Below are 26,751 nucleotides of genomic sequence, written 5' to 3'. Positions count from 1 at the left end.
TGAGCAAAGGTATTAGAAGTTCAGAGTGCCATCTCGCTGAGCCCTTCGGCAGCACTCCCATGAAGCCCGTGGTGGACTGGTTTTGGAAGAACCCAACGCAGCCATAAGAGCTCTCAGCAGTAATCGGCTCCGAGCTGTGAAGATGCAGCGGTTGGTTGTAGCCTGGACTGGCCTGAACTTGGTATGAAGGGCAAGAGAAAAATATTGATTCTTGAATTAGATGTGAAGAAATACTTTTCCAAAGGACAGCAGAAAAATAGGCCAGATTCCTCCCCCCCTCCCTTCTATGTAACTGGAGAGTGGATATATGGGCAAAACCAGTGCTGAATTCACACTTTTTGGCAGGTTGAAAAACATTTTTTTTTTTCAAAAGGTCTATTTTCATTCCCTGCCTCTCCTCTGGGATGTTTAAAGAGGAGAGGGTAATACCTGCAGCTTCTCCAGCAGCATTTCTGGCCATCAGGTAAGAGCAGTGGTGACTGAGGTCTGGAAAGACATGCTGTCCTTCAAATCTTGCCATCCTAGTGTCTACTGTCCTGACAATGAATACTTTAATTGCTGTAAATTAATGCAATTTTGTCTTGCTTAGGCTGCAGCTAGATGTTTAGAAGAGGTGGTTTTCACGTCAGTGTTTCTGTGCGTCGAGGCTCTGCAAATTTTAATGCTTCTCTTGCTGACATCTCTTTGGGACAGCGACTCTTCTCCCCATCGCAGACTGAGCAGTGCCATGCTGTGGCCTCAGCTGTCACTACAGCTTGTGGATAAAAATTAAATTGCAACCAATAACCAAGACTTCACACTGTTAGTGAAGATTTTCTCTATTTGTCTTTTCATCAAACAGATGCTAACTGCGTGATCTGGAACGGGGGATTACTGCCTTCCACTCAGGACAGAAGAGTCAATTTTTCATGCGCAGACCGTGCTGGGGTCAGTGTTAGCCTTTTAGCGTCTGCTCTGGGGCCCTGGATAACCCGAGTGCTCTGCTGCAGACTGCGGAAGTGATCAGCAGTGACTGATAGCCAGCAGAGCCGCTTGGCCCGTGCGGTGTGCAGTCCTGACTTTGGTATGTGTAAGGTGCTGCTGTCTTCCATATTTGCTGTTATTTTACTGGTAGCTTTCTGGGATGTCTCTTTCTAAATCGAACAGTTCCCTAGTAAGCAGGACCAGAATTGAGCACATCTGAGAATGGATTGTATTTTCCTTACTGACCTACCTTCTGCCCAGTGCCTCTGCGAACCTGAGGTCGGAGACTTGAACCTAGAAAAAGCGGATAATTAATGCTGGATCATTAAGTGGATAATGAGTCGTATAACATGTCCCAGTATGTTTTGCCCTGATGGGGCCTACTGATACGTTGGGCAGTACGTGCTTCCACAGGCTCTTGCCTGCGTGTGCGAGTTCTGCATCTCTTGTGGCTGTGAGATGCTGTCGCTGCCGGTGGCGACGAGCTGCCAACACCCGACTGAAGCAGGGCCAGTCCCTGGGCTTGGGGTTTTTTTTTCTTTTTTTCTCTTTAATTTTTTTGCAGTGCTGTCTGAGGTAGGATAGCACATTGTGGAAGTACTTTGTTTTATGAATGGTGTGACAGGCTCATCGCCGTCTGAGGTCTAGTGCCTGTCCCCCGACACGGGTGAGGTACATCCCATGCCCTTGTCACGGCGAGGCCCCTGAGCTCTGACTCAGACTGCTGCCGTCTGCTTTCCGATTTAGTAGGACACCGAGTGTGACCTGCCAAAGCCAGTGATCGGAGACGTACTAGTTTGTGACAGAAACTGCAGGAAACAAGGGAAAGTATTATCAACTGAAGGAATGTAGAAAATACTCAAAATTCTTACTGATTTTGAGACTTAATTTCTATAATGGAACCATAAAGCTTTCTTGTCCACTGTTGATTTTTTTCAATTGTACGAGCTATTCACTAGCTAGGCTGCTGCTTCAGCCCTACCATATTAGGGCAGGTCACTAATGTATGGTAGAAACCAATTTGTGTCTTCACCGTCTGCTTGGTATGGTTTTTCTTTTGCAAAAAAGAAAGCCACTTGCTGGAGCTTCTCACTGGCACTCTGTTCCACGGAGGTGAAACTTCACAGGAAGCCTGGCATATGTTGACTCCTGGTTCTGTGCATTGATACAGATTTGAATGCAGTTGCTGACTGATGGGTGGTCCCACTCCAGCTGCTAAGGAGGTGATGGACAGCAGTGGAAGCAGAACTGGAGCATTAGCTTTTGCAAAGTGTTCTGAAAATAAGCTGGGAATAAGAAGCTTTTCCTAATTACTTAACAAAATGAGGAGAGAAATGGATGGAAAGGCAGTGAGAAGGTTGTGTTAGGAAGAAACGGGCAGGAAGGAGGAAAAGAAAGCTTTGAGACATCTTGGAGGTGAGCGTTGAAGTGAGGGGGACAGGGTGGGTGAGAGTTTGGGCTCTTATCTCGGGGCCTTCCATTGATGCATAAAACGGGGAAAGAGCTGCTGGAATGGCGGCTGTTTGGTGCCTCGTATCTGGTGTCCACGTGCAAGTCTCCACCTGGGCTTTGACACTGGCCAGGTTTCACGCTGTAATTGCTACCGGGATTTCTGAGAAGCAGAGCAGAGACTGTTTGAGATTTTGTTCTGTCTGTTCTCCAGCTCTAAGCGTACCCGTGAGTAGCTCTGTACGCCTTGTCTCGGCAAATGATCTGGGTAGGTAGCGGCGGGATGGACCACCTGGTCACGATCCTCGGACACATTCGATCGTGCACCACCGCCCGCGCTTGGGTTTGGCTCGTCCTTCGTGGGGAAGCCGTGCGTGGCAGCTCCCGCGCCCTGGGATGGCGGCGAGCCCGGAGGGTGCTGTGTGGTTGTGCAGGGCGGGAGGCGAGGTGCCCGCCGGCCGCACCGCGCTGACGAGCGGCTTGGGAGCGGGAGCTGCGCGTACCGGGCCGCGCTCTCCGGGGCTGCTCACGCCGGGCGCTGCGGTTTCAGGCGCCGGAGGGGTTAACGCGGGGCGGGGAGCGGGCGGTGCGGGCCGGCTCGGCGCGGCGCTCCGGAGGCTGCCGGTGAGTGGGGCCGGGGCAGAGCCCTCCGGCAGCTACAGCGGGGCCGGGCCGGGGCGGGGCGGAGGGGGGGGCTGCCCGGCGCTCCGTCACGGGCGGTCGGCGTGCGGGGCGCGCGCAGTCCCCGTCTGTGCGGGGCGCCGTCCGCGCGTGCCGGGGCGTGCGGGGCCGCGTCCCGCGGCGGGGCCGGCGCTGGGGCAGCCCGAGGTTGGCTGTTCGGTGCCGTCCTCACCCGGGCGATGCGCCGGGAAGTGCGGTGCTGCCGTTTTGCGCTGGGTCTCTTCGCTGAGGAAAAAGCCCGACCGAAAACCCGCGCTTCGGCGGTGCGTTGCTAGAGGCCGCGCGGGGAGGGCGGGCTGCTCCCCTGCCGCAGCGTGGAGAGGAAAACCTCTGGGGAAAAGAGAGTTCTTGTCCCAGGTTAGTAACGTGCGTTGCGGTAGCTTTGGTCTTTAGGATGTGCTGAGTATGTGGTTTCTTGCATGTTCTTCGAGTCTTGAACCCAGTTACTCGGTGAAAAATCTGATTGCACTAAGTCTGTGTACTGAAAATGAAATGAAATTTAAAAAAAGCCCACGCCAGCAAAGCAAACAACCAAATTCGCATAATCGGTAAAGAAGCAGCGGCTCTTACCAGCAAGCAAAGCTGAAAAATGCGTTTGGCTTTTTGCAGCGTGCCCGCCTAGAGTTTCAGGCAGACTGGCGTGGCCGTGCCCCGCTGTGCTGCTGTGGCTGCTCACCGTTCCGGAACATCCTCCAGCACAGCCTCTGTGCTGTCAGATCATGAAATAAAATCTCTGAACTGTAAGGTTTGACATCGTAGGGAGTATATTCCTCTTGGGTATTAGTCTTAAAGATTCACATAGTTGGATTCTACTTTTCAGCCATCCGGTACACTTCAGTGTCTCTAGCAAAGGCTGCTTGGAGCCCACCGTTTCTACCAGCTCGACTGAAGTGTTTGTTTGCAAACCTGGGCTCTGCATCTGTTAACAGATCAGATACAGTCAGGTGTCTTGATTCATGTCCTTATCGGCTACATGCTGAAAATAGACAATAAAAGCTCACTTGGTTGTGACTGTGCTGAAACAGTCTGTGTTCACATTCTGCAGGTTCTGTGAAAGAGAGCTGATCTGTTGAACCGTAGAATGGAGCTATGGTGATTGATGAGCGGACCTGGAAGTTCTGCAGAAATGAAAAACTTAGTTTAGAAGCAGAACAGGTATTTTCTTCTAGGCACGTTTCGCAATGTACAGGCTGTTTGAATGACTTTTAAATACTTTAAATGCTGTGTCTGTTTCCGCATTATAGGAAGACCTGCCAGCTCCTTCCAGAACCACACTTGAAGGAGACTAAATGAAAGCTTTGCAGAAAAGTTTTTGGTTTGAACTCCATATATAGATTTAGTAAACCATAATTTCAGAAGGTCTTAAATTACCAAAGTCTGAAGTCTAAACTTGTGGTAACTAGCGAGTTACTTAGTGTCTGTCCCTAACAACTTTCTGCAGTGGATCAGGGCTGTAAAAAGCAATTTAGTGCAGTGGAGCAGCTTTGTACTAAAGGCGTTTCAGGAGCTGGAGCCTGAGCTTTGTAATACCTTGGTGTAGGTGCCCCTATGTCTCTCTGCTTCACGGCTCAACTGCCTGTGCCAGTCTGCAGCGGCTCGCAGAGGAACAGCGCTGTCGCATACATGCGTGGGGTGACACTTCAGTTTTGAAGCCTCTTATCAGTCTGTGTGTACCGAGTGCTGCGCTCTGCGACTGGCGGTACTACTTCCTCTCTCTGCAACTTGAATATTTGGTCTTGATGTTCTACATTTTTGGTAGGTTTAATAATTTTCTTAAAACTCTTTGTTTGTACCATATAGTCTTGCTATTTTATGCAGGATATATGATAAATAATAAAACTTTATTGGTGTTTTCTCCACCAATATGTAAGAGCTGCCAAAGCATCATCTTGATTCCCTTCACCCCGCTCCCTTCCCTCTTCAGTCCAAAAGATGATGCCATTAAAATGGACTGTTACTGGAAATGACCAGAGCCATGGTGGAAGTATGAGCACTGCTATACTTTCCATCAAGTTAACATTATGTAGACGAAGCGGGCTTGGAGTGGAAATGGATGTGGCACTCTGCTCTGCTTATTCTAAAAGGCATTGAAGACCAAGATAATGGGATAATGCTGATTGTGTGTACTTGATTTGAGTTCAGACAATTCTCTGAAATTGGGGATACTAAAGTTACAGAGAAAAAATAGAGCCAAACACGACCAGAAGTAGATTTCCTTGCTAACAAAGAAGTTCTCTGGATTGAAAACTTACTTGCTTCCATTGCATCCTCTAATCGTACTGGATAAAAAAGCTTTAGTGTAGGGGGAGATATTTGGGCATAACTTTGTGTTCTTTATGTGTTTCCTCTTAATTTGTTTCTCTAAATTGATTTTTTTTGTTATAATATCATTTAACTGTTAAAGACAATTAAAAGCAAACCAGAGTACTTGCCTCACAAAACTCCTGCTTACAGTTACATATTAACATTTTTGGCCTCTGCCGTGTTACACACCCTTTTCTGCATGGGTATTTTTCTAAGCTGAGGTAACCTGAATTGGTTTCTTGGGTTACTGTGCAATCACTTGGCTGTGTTTTCTTCTGTGGCCATACGTGTAGGCAGGGTGTGGAGGGGAACAAGGAACCGATTCCCTTTCTGAACTGGTAGTACTTGTATGTATAGCTTGGCTGCCCACACCCCAGCTTGCTGCTGCTGCCTGCGCCGCCTTCTTGGGAATGAGGTGAGAGAGCTTTTCAGTAACAAGAAAAACAAAAGCCGCACCAGTGGTTCATGCAGAAGAAGAGGAGGGGACCGCGGGTGTTGGCGTCTGCCCGCGGCACGGCATGCGGGCAGGCAGGAGCGCTGCCGCGGGGAGCCCTTGCCCGGGGCTGCGCAGTCTGTGAGCCCCCAGTGGGGCTGTGTCGAGGGCTATGTGCTGCTTGTAGGCTGAGTTTGAAAAGCCTGAGCAGTGTGTGCAGATAGGCGGTTGCTGCTCCTTAATATTTCTCTGCAGTAACAGCTTGAATGCAGAGAGTGTGTCAAGTGACTTGCCTCCTTGCTCTGCCACCGGCGCTTGCCATCAGCGTGTTCAGCTCTGCTTTCCAAAGAGCAACTTTTGTAATGAATTTCAAAATATCTTACGGAGATGTGTATTCAGTACCTTGTCTTTGCTGATGGGCAAGGGGCAGCAGGGAGGAGAAGTGCTCTGGCATAGGCTGGCAGCCTGCCTGCTTTGCAGGCTGAGCTTGGGTGCCGCTTGCTCCTCTGTGCCGTCCCACGGACCTGCCCGCGCTGTGCCGGCTTTGCTGTCTTGCCTTCTTTTTCAGACAGTATCATTTCAGGTGCTGAACCACCCTGAATTTCTGCACAGAAATCCCTGTGCCAGCTCAGGAAAACCATCAGTAAACCAGGCTGGGGTTCTGCCTGGGCAAACTTCCCTCGCCTCTCCCCCAAGCGAGCTCAACCCTGCTGTAGGGCTTCGCTGCTCTGATCCTGGTGTAGGTTTGGCCCTGCTCGACTGACCTTTCAGTCCAGCTGCAAACTCTGCTTGAATCCTCTCGAAGCAGCTCACTGCCAACCTGTGCTGGTCCGCTCCCTCCCTGCTGCATTTATTCAGGAGCAGGGCAGCAGCTGTTAAAGTCCTCCAAACTGATGCCAAATCTTCAATAAGGTTGTGGCTGATCTATTGGAACAACTTGGTTTTTAATGGACAGGAAGGAGGCAGAAAACCAATGAAGTGTGCCATGAATCACATTATGGCTTGCAGGCTAAATTTTGTAATGACCTTCTCATTAAAATGTTATTTGAGTTTTCCTTCAGAAATGTCTGCATTAATAATGAGTAACTCAACTTAGAGCTGATTTACAGGCTGGATTTAATTTTCGAAGTGACTTACAAGGTGATTTTAATCACAGTTTGAATCTGCAAAATCCTTGATTTAAATAACTGATATTAAATTTCATTAACTGATATTAAATTTCATTATAAATACATAGATTTTTAGTAACTTTCCTGAAGCAAACTAGATTCTAACTGAATAACAACTATTAAAGCATGTTAGTCTTGAAGCAAACTAGATTGTAACTGAATAACAACTATTAAAGCACGTTAGCTTACAACTAGCTGAAGCTTTTATCCAAAACTTTATCTAGGTCATGTTGTATTTCACTAACTATTTAGGTAGCTAGTCTAATATATTCCTGTGTACTCATGCAAACTCTTGTCTTATTTCAAAAACGGTGAAGAACAAATTCTGACTTGTATCAAGTTGTACTTACAACTTTAAAATAAATTCAAACATACAAGCTGTCTGTAAGGCAAACAGAGCTCAAGATGTGCTGGATTGGGAAGAATTCTTAATGCGTGCTTTTGCATTGGAAAGCAGTTTAACTGAACCAAACCCTTTGAGATTTTTGGAACAGGTGATTTCTCCCACTCAAAGCTGATGTTTACTCAGAGTGGTAGAGGAAAACACACTTCACACAGTCCATCAGTTTCTGATCTTTGTAGCCACTGTTGGTTGAACTGAAGTAATTGGATAGATTGAAATAAGGAAAAGAACCTTTTTGACAAGGGTATGCTTTTGGCACTTGCAAAGTTTTGATGTATTTGCTTGCGACTGAGTTGTGACAAGCTAATGGCTCAACTCACCTGTAGAACATGCAATATGTGGTTGCTGCCGTCAAGCTTTTGGAGATCTATATAGTCTATAAAACACCAAGTGGCATAGAAGAGGTGAATGGAGATTGCTTGCTTTCTTTTCTGGAAAAAAACCAAGAAGTATCAAGCTCGTGAGAACCCCTTTGAAAGCAGAAGGCAGCAATTCTTCATGAAGTGGGTAGCAGAACTGGGGAGCTCCCTGCTGAAGACTCTAGGAGACTCTCGGTTGTCTTCATGAGGCTGGGCTGACCAGTTTAGCTGTTTTTCTACTATTTCAGTTTATATTATTTTTTTTAAAACTTTCATGAACAATATTTTCCCTCCATCTTCAAATTTATGTGTACTGAAGAAAGAAATCTGAAATATGTAATATTTAAGTGTGGTTTTATTTTTTCTTTTTAAGTTTGAACGTGCTCTGTTTAAAATAAACATCTCTACTTTGGTTGCAGAAGAGAAGACCTGGAGAATAAAGTCCTGCAATGTCTTAAGCTGTGACGTGTCAGGAAATATGGGATATCCTCTCTCACATCTCTCGTGCTTGACGTGGACTGGGGCAGGACCACTGAGGATGCAGCTGCATAGCTCTGTCACAGCTGCACAGCTCCCCTGAGGCCAGGCTAGTTCTGCTGGGAGGACTTAAAATAAAATGAAGGTGTGAAGTAAACCACTGTCTGGAAGGACCCTGGCATGACAAGTGCTTTTTTACATGGGCTGGTGCAGACAGCCAAGTGCTACGTCTCTGCTCTGAAGGACTGGGATGCAAACTAGCTCCAGTTCAGCTCCCGCTTTGATGTAGCTTCCATGTGGACATCTCCAGAGTCTGCCCTGTGAACCTGAGACCCCAGCTGGATGCTTTTCTACTCCCTCCCACCTTATCTCAACACTTCAAGACATCTCTTTCAAAATCATTTGTCACTTGAGCTCTGCTGTGTGACAGTGAGTGTTGGTAATGTGATTATCTTGGTGGAGAATTATGAAAATGTGATTTATTTTTTCTGGGTGTTGCTACAAATGAGGATGGGATCTCAATAAGCTGAAGTATTTAGAATAAGTTCATAGCTGATATTTTGGATTTCTTCAAGCTAGTTTTCCAGATGAGATGCAAAAAGTCTCTGCAGATCTCTTTACTCTCCTGTCACTGCAAGTAAGAGATTCATCTGCTGAGATCATCACAGAGTAAGATACATGTTCAGAGAACCTTCCCTATAATTTTCACAGATTCCCTCCCCCCCCACCCCCCGCCATTCTTGCCCAAAATGCTGCTTCTATTTGCAGGAGTTTGGGCTGTTCTGTAAAAGCTTCATGTCAAGCTCGGCAAGTCCTTTACTGCCTTGATGGGTAAGAGCAGAGCCATCTCGGCTGGGCAGGGTTCCCAGCGCTCAGCTGCTCGAGTAGCTGCTGTCTGCAGCTCCTCAGGGCCTTCTGGTCACTTACAGACTTAATTGAACTTTTGAGTACTTCCTAGGTGAGACTGGGGAACGTACTGACTGCCCGACTCTACCATAGTGCCCTGAACAGGGAGTGGTCGGCGTTGAATCCCCGTTGACTCCTTACAGTGGATCTGAGTTGCTGAGGCTTTTTTATTTTTAGATGAAGTGATGCTCTGTAGTATTTTAGCACAAGGGATTATTTACTTGTTTCCTTCCACTTCATGTCCATAAGTAATTGTTCTTAGTTCTGACTGTGCTTGAATCTGGTGCTTTAAGTAACATATTATTTTATAAAAAGAAGTGGCTGCCTAGGTTCTTGGGGGTAATAAAATGGATGACAATGTCAGGTCGCCTGCTTTCATGTTGACTAGTAGATGTGGGGTGGGAACCAAGGAGAAAGACCAAGGAACTAGTTCAGAAAAATGAAACAGTAAAAAAAAAATTCACTTTGTGTAAAATAGTAATCATAGAATAGTGCAAGCTGATTTAAAATTAGATAATAAAAATATTGTGTGAGAGAAATTACACAAGTAGCATAACTTAGATGATGGAAGATGAATGTTTTTGTCTTAAAACTCAGAAGGAACCTTTAATATGAATGTGGCTTGTTAGCCTGCTGGGGATTGCTTAATTTGCTTCCCAGTCCCTGGAGAGATGCGATAGAACTGTTAAGTAACCGCAGGGTAATAATAGACCAAGTGAACCTGATCTTTATCTGTGATCAATTTTAGCTGCAGAGGTGAAAAGCTTAGGCTTTTTTGTGTCTTTCTGCTTGTGCCTGTAACCACTTCTTCTAGGTGTATGTGTGTGTGTGTTTGTTTTCTTTTTAACCCCACTCAGTCTGTCACCCTGGCACTCGTGACAGCCCGAGGCTCACAAGGAGCTTCACAAGAGTCATGAGCCTTGCTGCCTCTCCTGCAGCTTCGTATCCTGATGCTTCCTCCTCTCTGTCCGTAGAGCCAGGCACAGGTTTGCCACTCTGTGTGATATCTGACGTGATTAGGATTCTGTGCCATGGGTGGGTTCCTAGATTTTGCTAAAACTGTACAATTCCATTAATGAAGTCATTGTTACAACCCTTATTTGGATACTGACAGCGAAGGTGAGAGCCAGCGATGATCAGACACAAACTCTCCCTGCTGTGCTGTGAGACCCTGTGCGGGGTCTGGGCACCACGAGTGAGTACTGTCAGAGCTGCCTGTATAAAGTAGTTCGAGTTCAGTTTGGTTCATAATAAAGACATTAAAGTTGCTAAGGTAGCTGACATTGACCTCACCGGAGAAGCTGAAGTGTGATGTAATCCAGGACGCAGACTCCCCCTGCCATCGAGTTTAATAGCCCTGTGTGCAGGATAGTGCAGAGTGGGTATGAGACACAAACCCCAGTGCTACTACTGTTCATAGAATCGTAGAAAGTTTTGGGTCGGAAGGGACCCCTAGAGGTCATCTAGTCCAACCCCCCCGTAGCAAGCAGGGACACCACTAACTAGATCAGGTTGCTCAGAGCCCTGTCCAACCTGGTCTTGAATGTTTCCAGGGATGGGGCCTCCACTGCCTCTCTGGGCAACCCGTTCCAGTGTTTCACAAGCCTCATTGTAAAGAATTTCTTCCTTATATCCAGCCTAAACCTACCCTGTTTTAGTTTAAAACCATTACCCCTTGTCCTGTCACTGCTGTCTCTTCTAAAAAGATTGCCCCCATCTTTCCTATAGGCTCCCTTTAAGTACTGAAATGCTGCCATCAGGTCTCCCCTCAGCCTTCTCTTCTCCAGGCTGAACAAGCCCAACTCTCTCCGCCTGTCCTCATAGGAGAGGTGCTCCAGCCCTCGGATCATTTTTGTAGCCCTCATTTGGACCCGCTCCAACAGTTCCATGTCCTTCTTGTGCTGAGGGCTCCAGAGCTGAATGCAGTATTCCAGGTGAGGTCTCACCAGAGCAGAGTAGAGGGGCAGAATCACCTCTCTCAACCTGCTGGCCATGCTTCTCTTGATGCAGCCCAGGACACGCTTGGCCCTCTGGGCTGCCAGCGCACATTGCCGGCTCATGTCCAGCCTTTCGTCTATCAGTACCCCCAAGTCCCTCTCAGCAGAGCTGCTCTCGATCCTTTCATCCCCCAACCTGTATTGATAGCGGGGATTACCCCGGCCCAGGTGTAGGACCTTGCACTTGGCCTTGTTGAACCTCATGAGGTCCCTCACAGGCCCACCTCTCCAGCTTGTCCAGGTCCCTCTGGATGGCATCCCATCCTTCTGGTGTCTCGACCGTACCACTCAGCTTGGTGTCATCTGCAGACTTGCTGAGGGTACACTCGATGTCGCTGTCCATGCCATTGATAAATATATTGAACAGCACCGGTCCCAGTACGGACCCCTGAGGGACTCCACTCATCACTGGTCTCCATCTGGACATTGAGCCGCTGACCACTACCCTTTGGCTGCGACCATCCAACCAATTCCTTATCCACTGAACGGTCCACCCATGAAATCCATGGGTCTCCAATTTAGAGAGAAGGATGTTGTGTGGGACCGTGTCAAAGGCTTTACAAAAATCCAGATAGATGACATCCATAGGTTTTCCCTTGTCCACCCTTGTTGTTACACCATCATAGAAAGCCACTAGGTTGGTGAGGCAGGACTTGCCCTTGGTGAAGCCATGCTGGGTGTCTCGAATCACCTCCCTGGCCTCCATGTGCCTTAGCATATCTTCTAGGAGGATCTGTTCCATGATCTTCCCAGGCACAGAGGTGAGGCTGACAGGTCGGTAGTTCCCAGGGTCTTCCTTTCTACTCTCTTTGAAAAGGGGCACAATGTTTCCCTTTTTCCAGTCACTGGGAACTTCCCCTGACTGCCATGACTTTTCAAATATCATGGAGAGTGACTTGGCAACTACGTCAGCCATTTCCCTCAGGACTCTGGGATGCATCTCATCAGGTCCCATGGACTTCTGTACATTTAGGTTCTGCAGGAGGTCCCGAACCTGGTCTTCACTTACAGCTGGAGGGATTTTACCCTCCTGGTCTCCTTCATGCCATTCATCGACTCGGGAGGGGCTGTTGCTGGGGCTTGCTTGGTCCTGTGGTTGGGTAGGGAACTGTGTGTTGGTTTTGCAGGTAATTGGGCTGTGTGGTGTTCACAGGGCTCTGAGTTGATAGTTCAATAAAATAATCCCTGGCTTTAGAGTAGTCAAATACGTGGAATATATTTTTCCCTTTTCAGCACATTTACTTAAATCCTGTAGCTGCAAATAACAGGAGTTTGCTCAGAATCTATATGCCTGTAGTGTCTTATATACATACATTATTACATTTATTAATATATAATTGAAAAACCAAAAAATATTTTTCTAGCAATAGGCCTTTTATTGCTTAGTCAGTAAAATGGAAGAGTTATGATTTATGCTTCCTGGTCTTGACTGGACACATTGAGAAATGGAAATAATGATGGGGCTGTGGCTCAAGCATGGGATTTCACAGCACGAATGGCTTGGCTGTTGCTCAGATGTTCTTTGTGACCTCCAGAAAGTCACTTTTAACCTGTTGACTTCCACTTTGTTGCCTGTACGGTATGACGGCTGGTGCAAAGGGACTGTGCTGGGGTTTTGGAGGCGGGTAAGTCTTTTGAAAATTCCATCAAAGGATCATGAACTGCAGTCCTCCAGTGGGCAGAATGTCTCCTTCTGTGCTAACTCCATACAGTAGGAGTTTTCACTTAAGGCCTTGGGAGATATACACTTTCATGTCCCTGTCCTGTCCCCTCTCCTCCCAGAAAAAAGACGCTAGGTGTGGTAACTGAAGCAAGGACCAATAGTTGACTTTTAATCCTTCTTTCTTCTTTTCCCTCCCACCCTTCCTAGGATGCAGGGGCTTTAATCCAGGATGAACGAATGCTACTATGATAAGCGCATGGACTTTTTTTATAACAACACAAACGCTGATACAGTAGATGAGTGGACAGGGCTTACGCTTATTGTTGTTCTGTGTTTTGGGACATTTTTCTGCCTCTTCATTTTCATTTCAAATTCATTGGTCATAGCAGCTGTGGTCAAGAACAAGAGGTTTCATTTTCCTTTTTACTATCTCCTGGCCAACTTAGCTGCTGCAGACTTTTTTGCTGGAATTGCCTATGTCTTCTTGATGTTCCACACTGGCCCAGTGTCGAAGACATTAACTGTTAACCGGTGGTTTTTGCGTCAGGGTCTTCTGGACACTAGCCTGACAGCTTCCCTGGTGAATCTCCTCATCATAGCTGTTGAGCGGCACATGTCGATAATGCGGATGAAGATCCACAGTAATCTCACGAAGAAGAGAGTCACCTTTTTAATTATATCAATTTGGGCCATTGCTATTTTCATGGGTGCTGTTCCTACCCTGGGTTGGAACTGCCTCTGTGACATTACTGCCTGCTCATCCCTGGCGCCTATTTACAGCAGAAGTTACCTGGTGTTCTGGAGCATCTTAAACCTGGTTGTCTTCTTTATTATGGTGGTGGTTTACATAAGAATCTACATGTACGTCCAGAGGAAAACTAACGTCTTGTCATCGCACACTAGCGGATCCATTAGCCGTAGGAGAACCCCTGTGAAGCTTATGAAGACTGTCATGACTCTCTTAGGTAAGAGACTACAAACCAAGGTGTGCAAGGCTGGCAGTGCCGGTCAATGGGTTAAAATGGTTTTGGTTTATTGTTTTTTGGTTTTGTTTTTTTAAGCAAACCAAAAAAAAAAGCCAACCAACCAAAACCTCATCAAACTTCTAAGTGCTGGAGTAATTTGGTCTTCTTCCAGCTTTAGAGAATGAAATAAGTGTTGCACCAAGCATACGTGCAAAGTAGGGGACCAGTCAATGCGAAGCAGCTGCTTCATAGACAGCTTGTTACCAAACACAAATTATCTACAGTTAGTTGTGGGGGGCAGGGCAGGGAACACAAAATCACTTTCGAGGAAGGCTTGTGAAGATTCACAGCTAAGTATTAGCACATTTTCAAAATAATGTTCTTTAATATCTGCACAAGGCCATGAATCCTGTGACTCGGTGTGGATAGTTTTCTTGGCACTAGTTCCTCCTGGCTGTTTCCTAAACATACTAACTTCTTCCCCCTGGAAATGCACCTTCCCTGGGGAAAGGAGGGGATGCCTCGTGGGTCTGTGACTTTGACAGAGATTTGCTTTGCAAGGGGAGAACTTGCCTTCATTCTGTGAAGATGGCATAGTGCAAAATACCTTCAGATAATGATACAGCATGGCCTTGGGTCTCTAGATCATAATGTGAGATTTGACCTGGATTCTGCCCTAGAGACACTGTTGATATTTGGGCAGCTCAGATCACTTCATCAGCTAGTTGTGGTGTAGCTGCTTATTAAATTAGAGATGCACAAAGTGGATGATTGTTCGTTGGAACAAAATGCCAGCTGTAGCAGTCAGTTTTCCTTAGGAAGTCTTGAATCTGAGTGAGATGTTTTGTGGAAGCCAGGCATCACGCGAGTGTGGCTCGTGCAGCTCACTGCGGGTGGAACTGGGGGGACATCAGGACACTTGTGAAGCTGGGCTCAGGGGGTGGGGGACTCTAAAACCACAGATAGGGCTTTAATGCTCTGACGACTGTTCTGATGTTGTATGAGCCGGCACAAGAAAGCTGGAGCTTTTGGGAAAGCTGGTGTCCATGTGTACCCAGGACACAGCTGCGTTGTACTGCAGCGTGGTAGTACTAGAGAGCTCTGGGAGAAAAGTGTCACTTTTCATGGAGGTAGGAGATGCCAGGGTGGGAAGTTCAGGCTGAGGACACTTTTTTGCTCTTGTGGCCTATGGATGCTGTTTTCACAGTAGGTATCTGGTTCTCTTTCTTCTTTTTATCTTTTTTTTTTTTTTCCTGAAATAATGAGGCTGTAGTACACAAAACCTTCGTCTACCAAATGACGTCTTAAAATGCTTTAGCAGCTGAGGTCAGTTAAACTTTATGGTGCCTGACTTTGGAAAAGAAAGTGGAATGATGGTTCAAGCAAGTACAAGGTTCTTGCTTATACTCCTGTGTCTTCTGAAGTTGGTTTGTCCACTGCCAGAGCCTTTCCCTTCTAAATCCCTCCCCAGCTGTCCTTCCTTTTTTTTCCCCCCTTGCTTTCATGGCACCTATAGAGAGACAACGTGATCATTGTTCCTGTCCCTCCTTGGCTTGCAGGGGCAAGATTCAGTCTTTTGATTGAACAACAAACTCCCCCTGAAGCTCTTGTGCAGTGAAACTGAAACTGTCCACCTTAGGGTGGTGAAACACTGGCACAGGTTGCCCAGAGAGGTGGTCGATGTCCCTTCCCTGGAAACATTCAAGGCCAGGTTGGACGGGGCTCTGAGCAACCTGATCTGGTTGAAGATGTCCCTGCTTACTGCAGCAGGATTGGGCTAGGTGAACTCTAAAGGTCCCTTCCAACCGAAAGCATTCTGTAATTCACCTGGAAGGAGAAAATCCTTGCAGAATAACTCGGAATTGCTCCAGATGTGATCCTACCCTAAAGTATAAGCATCAGGTGGACTGTAGTTAACCGTTGCATTGGAAAGAGGAAAAGAAGAAAAACACACTGAAAAATCAGTTCTATAAGTGTTTCTGTGCAAGGCAGAACTGCAGGCTGCTTTCTGGGAAATCACATGCAAAGAAATCAACATGCAAAGCCTTGTCTAACTTATATGTCTGTTTATGTAGTTAATACTGCTTCAGTTTTGTATAAACCAAAGTTGGAGGGTGCTGAGTGAGTGTTGGAACAACGCTGCCAGCTCTCGGTGCCATCGATGCCTGTTTGCAGGTTAGAGCAGAGAGGTGGTCTGTGCGCTGGGAGAGGAGTGGGAGTCAGGAGGATGGTGTGGGAGTCGGGAGGATGGTGACAGTGGCCGCCATTTGCTGATCCCTCGTGGTCCTTTAGCCTGTGGCAGGTCTTCAGTGCTCACCACGGCTGTGCTGCTGTGTGGAAATAGACCCCACTCTCATCTTACTTTTTCTTTTACTAGGGAGAGGGGCCTTACAAATACGGGCTGATTTAAAGATCAGCATTAGCTTTCTCTTGCTCACCAAATATGGCTTTTCAGCCACCAGATTAAACTATAATTTGGGTAAAGCATTTAATGATATTGTGTGCTGGGCCAGGCAAATTTAACTTAGAAAGCTTGAGTGGTATTTTAGAGATCATAGTTTTGTGTATTTACTTTGCCAGTCAGAAGCAAAACCAAAACAGAGCCTGCTTCCAAAGAAGTCAAATTAGTGCATGTGTTGCTGGGTGCAAGATCTACCCCAAACTCCTCTGTCAGAGGAAATCTGTCTTGGCATGTTCCTTCGTATCAACTCTCCAGATTGTGACTCCGAGAGGCTTTTCATAAATGTTTGTTTCTAGGAATGATAGTTTTATTTTTTAAAACAGTTTGAAGCGTATATTCCTGGCCAAGTCGTTAAAGCACACTGTGCAAAATGTGTTAGAAACTGAACAACCATGTTTTCTGGGCTTGCTGATTACCAAAGGAGTCACCAAGTGACTAGACGTATTCTTCTGAAACTGTGCTTACATCCACTGTTGCAACAACTTATAGCTGTGTGCAGCATGTGGATTTTGCCCAAGGCAGTTATTTTTGATGGCTTGTTCCAAAAAATCTGAAGATGCTTTGGAGTACGTTACTAATACAGCCTTAACTAAAAGCAATTCCAAGATGCTCTGTGGCTGGATGGAGCATGATGAGAAGCAGAGTTCTCGTTAATGTGCTCTCTTGGTTTTATGGGAGGCTCGGGACAAAATCCTGCTGTCCTGCTGCTGTGTGGAAGGAGGCTGAGTGTATCTGGGTGCTGCTGGCATGCTGCTCCTCCTGTCTGCCTCCACCTTGGTGTTTGGGAGGAGGCTGGGCCTGTGGCTGGCTGCCCCTCCAGTAAAACACTGCTGTCCTCTCTGGGTGGAGTTCTCTTCTGGTCCACAGTTAAGAGTTGGGGGAATCCGGGTTTCAGTTTGACTTTGCGGGTTCGTGGTGACTGCAGCTGCAGGTGGCTTTTTTGCACCACTCTTTGATGGGCTTGGACGGCCCCTTCCAGAGGCTGGGACTTGGCACTCTCTCATCAACCTGTTTCTACCATAACCCTTAAAATGTTCTATCACAGGATAGGAGCAGCTGAAATGGCTTCCCCTTTGGCATGCTAGACCGTAGGAAGTTACCTGGTTGAAACTGGAAGGTGGAAAACCTAGCGAAAGGGGCTAAAATCCTCTTAGGCTGACCTTGTGGCATGGTCTGAGCTAAGCCTGTGCCTGTGGCTTTGAAGAAGGGTGGCTGCAGGTGTGTGGGTACATGACTTTCAGGTGGTGTGTATATGGTAGCTCATCTGAACTTGGCAGTGACATTCCTGCTGAAATAGCAACTTTGGGGCGGATGACTTTCAGTTTTAGTGAATTTATAGTTTAATTAGTAACTTGCTGTTTTAACTTGGGCACACATGTGGCAAAGGCAACTGGAAGCTGCACTGTTTGTTTTTCTCAGAGTTGGCATGCTCAGGGACAGCTTTGGTGTGCAAAGTTTTACAACGTGATGCTGCCAAAGCATCAGTAGTACTTCCAGGTATAGAGGATTTAATTTTCAAGCAGAGATGTTATAATCTACAAGAAAATACGTGTTTAAATCTAGTGGAAAATCCTCAAACTGACCTTGAGGCGTTGTGACACCTGATCTCCCGTAATCCTCTGGGAAGACTCGGAGCTGTTCTTCTGATTCATGTTGCAGCCAGGCTATATTTCAAGTCACTTTTGTGGATTTTAGAGTCTCCTAGAAATTCAGTTCTTTTTGGAGTGTGGCACCTTGTCAGGGAGAGTAGCTCTTACAGGATAAAAAGTCTGCAAACAAGAGAATTGCCAAAAGGCCAAGACAAAGGTATATATTTACGTTTAACCATGGTTCCCTCTGAAAGCTCTGTGGTAAAAATAGCAAAATCCAAGCAAAGCTGCGAGTCTGAGCCATGACTCGCTTTCATCTCTGCGGTTCTAAGAACAGGGTGTGAATTGCTTGTGTTGTCTCCATACGCAGCACAATGTATTTTTGATGGAGTCAAAGCAACAGCCCCATGAAAGCATTAGCCAGTGACTCCGATACTGTAACTGCATTGCCCCCGTCTTCCGCCATGGAGGGGGAAATGTGCAGAGATGTCTGCAGATGTCTCTTATCTTCCCTGGCTTTTGCCACTGAAACCTCTTAGGGTTTTGCATGTATAGGTAGACAGGGATATAACTTGGGAGTTAACGGATTAATCCTGGCTGCGAGCTCTGGTTTTTGTTAGAAGGAGAGATTTCTGTGTCTGTTGATAAATGTGGCTTTGGGGTCTGGTTCCTCACCTGCTGGCTTCTGTGAAGGCAGGGTTGGACTCATGTGCTTTCTGGTACGCATGGTCAAAATGCTTTCTGTGCTTATTTGGAGGAGGGTTTGTTACCTTAATTTCTGCATGGAGCTGGTGTGTGAGTGACTTTCCCAGTGACCCTGGGTGGCTAGAGAAAGCTGTCTGTCCAAATACTTACGAAGATACTCAGCTAGACAAAGTAGTGTTGTCTGGGTGGTCTGGTTACAGTGCTTCTTAAAACAGATGGGATTTGCTGGCGAACCCCATGGCAATAAATGAGTACAGTGTTTCCTCCGCTGTAGACTGTGAGAGAGAGCTGGTGCCACAACTGGTTACTCAGCATGCTGGAGCCAAACCAGGGTGTAGTATAGAGAGTGACCAGAGAAAACAAGTGTTGTGGTAGCAGCTTGCAGCTCCTGATGCCAGTGGGCAATGGAGGAATGTTACTGATGTTAACCCATATCTCAAAACTAACATCATGAAATTAGTACTTAGCATCACAAAAATCTTGATACAGCAGAATAGAAAGCGCAGTTTCTGAAGGAGGTCGTCTCTTGCATTTCTGTTCTGCCTGGAACATAGTAAATCAGTTGGCTGAATTTTGTCTGGACTCCAGGAGCATAGATTTGCAGCAAGTTCCATGGTTTCTTGTCCTGGATACATTTTTCAGCAATCCTAATGCTTACTAAATCACATGAATTCACTTTTTATACTGTTATAACCTGCCCATCAGGTGGGCACAGTGTCCACTAAAATCCTGTGCTGCTGGAACCAGCCAACGTGCAGAGCACAGCCGATGGGATACCTGGGGTGCTGCTGGGTCCCAGCTCCGGCGCTGCCGGGGTCGTGCCATCAGCCAGGCTGCCCTCCCGCTGCTGACTTGCACAGCTCAGGTGTGGTAAAACCAGCAGCTTTAAAAAATGAGCTGGACTTGCTTTCCCTACCAAAATTGTTGAACAACCAAAACCCCCAGGAGAGCTTTTTAGCACATAGCGGCTATCATCCTTATTTGTTTGATTGTCTTTCGTAAGCCCATAAAAGGGGAAGCTCTGCTGTTGTAAATGATTGGAATTTCCTCAGTACGTTGTTCAAACTGTGACTGTTGTGCAGAGTTGTAATTTTCTATTTCTGTATGTCAGACAGCAATTGTGGCTTGTGCTAAGTTAGCATTATCAGGCATACGGCTACTCCTTCCTTGGGCCCGAGGCACGGGATGACAGGCTGCGGTGCCGGGGTGGGCAGGAGGGCAGATGGGGCAGTCCAGGGCCTCTCCCAAGCCCGTGGCCGAGGGCTGTGTTCTGCTGCAATGATTCCCCTCCCCACCAGCCCTGCATGGTGGGGATGTGCAGTAACATGGAAAGATGCAAATGCAACATTGAACTTCCTTCTGCGCTGTGGCTTCTATGCTTTCTTCATGTTGTCTTCACTCTAAGATCTCTTCTCCCTTGTTGCTGCTTTCTTTAATTTTTTTTTTTTCTTTTTTTTGAGGGGCTGGTGGGAGAAGAGTGTGTTGTCCTACTCTGTCTCTTTCAGCTTTGATTATCACCTTGTGTCTCACCTCTTCCTCACAGGGACTGTTGTCACTCCTGCCTCCCAGCTGAAACACGGGGAGAGCTCTGCTGTGCCTGGGTTTGTCCTGCAGCTTCTTGCTATGGTTTGGGGAAATGCCTCTCTTGCAGAGTTTTGTTGTTCCCCCATCACTACGTTCTTACTTCCTCATCCTTTTTGTCTTGCTGTTACTTTTGATTCTGTTCTTTGCTTGGTTTCTTTGACCTGACTGCTACATCCTTTGGTTCATCTTCGCTAACTCATCTATTTGTTTCTTTCCATCTTTTCATATACAACTGAGTTCGTTTCCTGGATCTGAGTTGCTGGGTCTCAAGCACCCAGCACGCACAACCTGGGAGGGAGCTGTGGTGAAAGGTGGGCTGCTGCTCCGGCCGGGGAGGCGGCCGTGCTTGTGTGTCACAGGCAACGGCATGTGTCCTACACGAGCTGTGGGGTTCCCAGCCAGGACATGTTTAAATTATATGACTCTTGTTTCATGAATTGGGCAGTGTGCCCGTAGCTCTGCAGAGTCAGCTGTAGTGTGACAGAATACATGTCTCTTCTTTGGATCATACAGTGGCAGTGGTGGAACTGGGCCACCTGGTATCTTCTCCTCCAGCGTATGAGAAAGAGATGGAGAGAATTCTGCGTTCAGAGTGCCAGTTCTCTGCTGGTTAATGCTCCAGAGCTCTTATTTATTTATCAGCGTGGACAAATCACTGTTGTGATGACCTTTCCCCACTTGTGTTTGAGCTGATGCTGTCAGCAGCTGGATTCTTGCTCCCTGCAGCCTGCTGAGAGCTGCCCTGCCTCGTGCGCAGGGCTTAGCAGAGAAGCTGTAGTACACACAGTTTTGCCACTGTCATTGGAATTTGTCCTCTCCCGCTTTTATCATTTTTGTGTAGAATTTCGGTGAACCAAATGATTTTGTAAGATGCAAAAAAACCCCAAACCCCTAGAAGTTTGAAGTCTTTTTTTTTTTTTTTTTTTTTTTTTTTTTTTTTGTCTCCTGTATTTCTAGGTGCTTTTGTTGTCTGCTGGACCCCTGGCCTGGTCGTCTTACTGCTTGATGGTCTGAACTGCACCTACTGTGGGATTCAGAATGTTAAAAGGTGGTTTCTTCTCCTGGCCCTGTTGAACTCCGTCATGAATCCAATAATTTATTCATGCAAAGATGATGAGATGTGGGGTACCATGAAAAAGATGATTTGCTGCTCCTCTGAGGATAAGAGCCAGGACAGACGCTCGTCGCGGGTCCCCTCGACAGTTCTCTGCAGGAGCACAGACACCTCAGGGCACTACATTGAAGATGGCATTATTCAAGGGACAATTTGTGGAAAAGGAGACCTTGGTGACAAGGGAAACTCCTGAGCTATTCAAAGGACTGACTTGGCTGGAAAAGGAGAGGGGGAAGGGAGAGGTTTTGTAAGAGAAGATTGACTGGCAACACTAGTAAACAATATATCCACTTTGTTCCAGAGCCTAAACTCCAGTGTTAACAAAAGTTCTTATAAATAATTGCCTGATGGAAAAACACTTTGTAATGAAGAAAACTTTCTGTGCTGCCATCTTTCTCCTTTTTTTCTTTTAAGTACATGAAATTGTTTTTTCGTATGAACGGAGTAAATACATCTTGGGGACTTCTTATGCACGGAAACAAAATGTAAGCAACATAGTGAGATCCCCCTTAAGCTCCTACAGAGAGAATAAGCCTGCCTCACTGTGCAGGCTTGACATTCATTGGGCAGTTACGCTTTGAACAGTTTCTGTGCATCTTGAGGAGGATCATAGACTTGATGGACAGAATTGTGACCAATTTTCTTGGTTTACAAAGTTCATGAAATACTTCATACTTATCTTCTCTCTTCCTCCTCCTTCTCTTGCTTTCAAAATAGGTAGTTTGATAGTTTATTAAAGCTATGCCAGAAACCTGGCTTTGATGGGAAGCCCAGACCAGACACCAGTGTGCGTGAGTGTGTCCAGCCGTGGACTGTCAGGATCTGAGAGTACAAAATGCACAAAAGCCATTTTTACTTCTGTAGCAGGATGAATACTGCAAGGAGATACATTGCACTCTGCTGCTTTTGTGTAGGCAGATGTTCAGGGTGGATTAACAGAAGAGCAGTGTGGCTGTGTTCATTATGCTCATTTCTTACTTCCCCAGATAACATCAAATGAGTGTGCTCACCCCTCTTTAACTGCTATGCCGCTGAGAGAAATGAAATCCAAAACTCTGTTTTGAGAGGGCAAACTTTTAAGGGAAGTTTAAATGTACATATATGCAGGTTCAATCAATCTATTTAAAATAGAAAATAACTTGCAGGAAAAAAAGCCTGAAACCAACCTAAACCTTTACAGGAGTACAGTATGCATTGATTGTCTGACCTTGTCTGGACCACATGTAACCTCTGATTTGCAAGCGGATCTTACTGGAAGTGCTTGACGAAGAGGCCGTGAAACAGCGAGCCATGAAGGGCTTTCAGCATTGTGACTAATCGAGCCTAGTGACGATGCAGCCACAGCCCAAAAAGCTGAAGTTTTGACTTACGGAGTACGCTCTAATGGAGGGTCCAGCAATTTAAAGCTCTAGGGTAAAGTTTTTAAATGTAAAATTTTAAATTAAAAATTGGAATGTAGATTTCTCAGTACTCTGAAAACCTAGCTCCTGCTGCTTGGTTAATTTCAAGAGGAGTCGCCTGTGGTGTGTCCTGGAGAAAGTCTGATCCCTGGTGTTAAAGCAGGTGACCATGACCAGAGGTCACTTTGGAAAGTTTCGACTACTTGGAATTGTTGGAGAACAACACCGAGAGCATATTGTATGAGCCTGAAAGAGAAAGATCAGCTGTGGTTTGGGCAGATTCTTCCTCTGGTGCAGCTTGCACGTGGATATCTGGACTGTGTTGGTCAAAGCAGAACCGTCACTTGGCTCAAATGCCAAGTTGCAGCTTTAGAAGGCACTGGGGGGTTTTGTAGCAGGCCGTAGCTTACGAACACAGCAAGCCCCTGTTCAGAGAGCTCTCCCGCAACACAAGTTATCTTGCAGGGATATGGCCTCACGTTTCAAGGTAGATGCTGTATTTGAGTAATGCTAAAAAGGTTTACACGTGTTTTTTGCCATTATAATGCAATGTTCTTGTGCAAATACTACTTCATTAGTTTTGTGTTTTGAAAAGTACGTAAAGTGGTGCTTTCTAGAGCTGGTGGCATTACAAAGGCATAGCATGCAAGCGTTCCTGTCCCTACAGCTACCTGCAGTGCATGGTTTGTGTTAACTAGGCTGAAGCTCCGTATACAAAGCTAACGGAAAATAAAATGCTACTTAAAAGTAAAATATTTGTTTTGTTTCCTGTTTGGATGGTGATTGACCATTACCTGGCACTACAGTCAGCAGTAAATAGTTGCTGTTACTCTTGTCGTTTCCACAGATCTGTCCAAGCTAAAGCTGATCAAACTGCAGATAAAAATGAAGATGGGGAAACACTCCTTCATGTTACCATGGGGTGTGTGTGTGTGTGTGTGTGTGTATATTTTAATAAAATTTTCATGTTTACTAGCAATACTAGGCAGTGTAGTAGTTGATTGAATCAGGCCCTGAAGAGAGCTTGGATGAAGCACTGGAGAAAACCCTAGGTTTCCCCTGCAGAGCTTGGGATTCCGGCTGCGGAATAACTACGCGTGAATGATTCTTCCAGGTGACCAGGAAAAGGTGACTGCTGTAAAGGTAGAGGACTGTGGTGTTTGTAGATAGAGTAGACTCCTGGTCTGGATTAAGATCTGAGAGGTATTATGTATCATTCTGCTGCAAGTAAGTGGGAGGATTTGAGGTCTGCACTCATTCTTTCTGTTGTCTCATGTAAAAAAAAAAAAAAAAAAAAAAAGCCGACAAAACAAACAAAACAACCCCCAAAAGCTTACAGACTGGTGCTCTGTGAATGGTATTATTTGTGCAGTGACATACCGTCTGTTTTGGCATGATGCTTCCCTCAGAGCTGCCACCTCATTGTATACTACTATAAATTACCATGTGACAGGGCTGGAACACGAAACTGACCTTGCATCAAACTTTCCTACAAACTGCTACAGCAGAGACTGTATAATGTTTCCTATATCAAACTGTCTAAACATCCAGCTACTGAGGTAGCGGGGAATTTCTTTTTAACTCCATAAACAATTTATCAGAATAGTTTGTCTCAAGGAAAACATGAAAGCACTATTTATACTTAAGTAAAAAAAGAAAAAAAAAAAAGAAAAAAAGCGAAGGGCAGTTGATGAAGGCAAGTTTTACGGGGTTTTCCATTGCCTTTTTCACTAATATTGCAGAATAACAGATAGCAGTGCCTGCTGACTTTGCTGTGCCTGCTCCTATTTATGCATGCCAGCGTACTGTTGTGTGAGATGAAATTCATTGTTTTGGGGAAGGCTTGAGGGTGACCACCCACAGAAACCCAAGGACATTAATTCTTAGGAGGCAGTAGAGTTACCATTAAGTTGGATAGTTACAAGGTTTTTCGTGTTCCTGGTGATGCTGGAGGCCTTTCTGTATCTGAGAGAGCCTTGAGAGCTGCTGTACTGCAGTAAGTAGCAAGCAGACACTTCTAATACCTCATCTTCACAGCAGTTACAGTTTGAAAACCTTAGTGATATTCTCCTCCTTTTCTCCTTTCCAGCTGCTTGCCTTCCAAACCGAAGTTGCTCTTCCAGTTGATCGGTGGGTCGAGGAAGAAACGCTCCACGGCTTTTCCAAGGTCAAAGATGTACAGTCTGTCCTCTGCGGTTAGCTCTCCCGTAAAGCCTGTGTGGTCATGATCATTAGAGATGCTTTTCAGAGAATTATTGTTTAAAGCCGAGAAGAATGGGGTCTTATTTTACACGATAGTTCTGTGGAATCTTTCTGGATAAGCAGCTAGACTGATCATTGTTTCATAACCATGTGTGTGGGAGAGGAGTTTCTCTGATATCTGTGCTGTCTGTTTGACCTAGGTGGTGTGGGTGAGGAGTCCCTTGGGGAGAGCAGCCAAATTGCTACAGCTCGAGTGGCTCTAAAGCATGGCTTCTCCACTGCTTTGGGGCTGCTTTACCCTGACTACTTTTCCCTCAGTGTAGGTTTTTGGGTTGGGGTTTTTTTTTTTTGATAATTACTGCAGACTGGTGAAATACATCTGTATTTGTGCATATGACAGGTTGTGCGTGTATTTGTAAACTGCAGCTATGTGACATGATGGTGCCTTTGATCAGATCTATATTTTATAGATAGTTATACATTTGTTTTTAACTTTAAACTCTCTTCCAAGTAGCAGTTAACTATAGGAGCAATACTTCTGCTATGATTCTTTCATGGTTTTAGTGACTGCATGAAGATTTCTAACCTACTAGCTATTGGAAGCTGATGGAGGAAGGGTCCTTTTAAACTTGTCATATTTCTTATGCTCTTTCCCTATAGTTCTGGCTATTGGCCACTATCCTAGCAGATGCAGTGCAGGGTCAGCCTTTGGTCTGGCCCAAAGCAACTGCTGCTTGCAAGATTGAGCCAAAAAGTGAAATATGGAAATGTTGAAAAGAAGAAAGCAGGGAAATTCTGTTATTTATCCTCGCCTACAATTTTAATGAACGTTTTAAATCACTTGAAGGAAGTGATCCCACATTTACCCTTGCACCCACTCCCTCCTTATGCTGGTGCAGCCATTTGTGAGACCATATGGTGAACTGTAGTGGGTTGGAAAAATAACCCTGGACAATATACATGGGTAGGAACTATGGAAGATTTTCCCCTTGTCAGGAGCTAGCAGCTGTGTTATTCTGCGGTTTGTTATATAGAGTCACACAGATAATTTGTTTTCTAGAAATCTTTGTAAAATACAGTCCTCCTTGAATGCTACTCTTTGCAGTGACTAGCCATACTTCAGTTAGGGGGGAAAAGGAAAAAAAATCCATCTGGAAACAAGGAATTAGGTCATGATAGTCTTCCCCACCAACCCCCACAACATCTTTTGGCAGATAAGCAATTTAGACACTGCTACGCTTTGAGACATTCTTCAAAACATCCTCCTTATCTTTCAAGTAGTAATTGGTCCCTCTGCTTCTTTTACACATCTTTTTATAATATTGAGTGTGTTTTTTCACTGCAGCGGGCAGAAGCATTTGTTTTCTTCCAGCCCACTTAGAAGTGCTATTTTGCAGCCCGTAGGTATGCTGTTTTGAATTGTCTTGTGTATGTATCTGTGAATCTTCTCCTGAGTGTGTGTTGAAATAAATTGATTTTCAAGCAAGCCTCTGCCATGTTTACCACAGACAACTGTGCTAATGACAGCACTTTTTTTCTGAACTAGCCTTTACTAGTATCCTAGTACTTTTGACCATGAGCCAGCAGTGTGCCCTGGCTGCCAAGAAGGCTAATGGGATCCTGGGATGCATTAGGAGGAGTGTGGCCAGCAGGTCGAGGGAGGTTCTCCTTCCCCTCTACACTGCCCTAGTGAGGCCCCATCTGGAGTACTATGTCCAGTTCTGGGCTCCTCACTTCAAGAAAGATGAGGAGCTACTGGAGAGAGTCCAGCAGAGGGCTACGAGGATGATGAGGGGGCTGGAGCATCTCTCCTATGAGGAGAGGCTGAGGGAGCTGGGCTTGTTCAGCCTGAAGAAGAGAAGGCTGAGAGGGGACCTAATATATACTTACAAATATCTGAAGGGTGGGTGTCAGGAGGATGGGGCCA

The 26,751-nt window shown here is 45.9% G+C and overlaps 1 protein-coding gene across 5 annotated transcripts; it reads left to right on the top strand.

Moving 5' to 3' along the window:
* Window positions 1-979: 979 nt before the first annotated feature.
* On the top strand, window positions 980-23,689 carry LPAR3 (lysophosphatidic acid receptor 3). 5 transcript variants are annotated; one of them, XM_075424825.1, is made up of 5 exons: window positions 3,182-3,450; window positions 4,139-4,248; window positions 8,181-8,667; window positions 13,012-13,769; window positions 21,066-23,689. In XM_075424825.1, exons 4-5 carry the CDS (start codon window positions 13,034-13,036, stop codon window positions 21,413-21,415), a joined length of 1,086 nt encoding a protein of 361 aa, XP_075280940.1. In that variant the 5' UTR covers window positions 3,182-3,450; window positions 4,139-4,248; window positions 8,181-8,667; window positions 13,012-13,033; the 3' UTR covers window positions 21,416-23,689. The 5 variants fall into 5 exon arrangements, with proteins under 5 accessions (XP_075280944.1, XP_075280940.1, XP_075280941.1 ...); XM_075424826.1 differs by having other exon boundaries at window positions 4,139-4,848; XM_075424829.1 differs by lacking the exons at window positions 3,182-3,450; window positions 4,139-4,248 and adding an exon at window positions 980-1,063.
* Window positions 23,690-26,751: the final 3,062 nt, after the last annotated feature.

Source organism: Opisthocomus hoazin, chromosome 6 (assembly GCF_030867145.1).
Source record: "Opisthocomus hoazin isolate bOpiHoa1 chromosome 6, bOpiHoa1.hap1, whole genome shotgun sequence".
NCBI classification, from domain to species: Eukaryota; Metazoa; Chordata; class Aves; order Opisthocomiformes; family Opisthocomidae; genus Opisthocomus; species Opisthocomus hoazin.
Note: the sequence above shows the minus strand (reverse complement) of the source record. Positions and strands in the feature narration are given on the sequence as shown.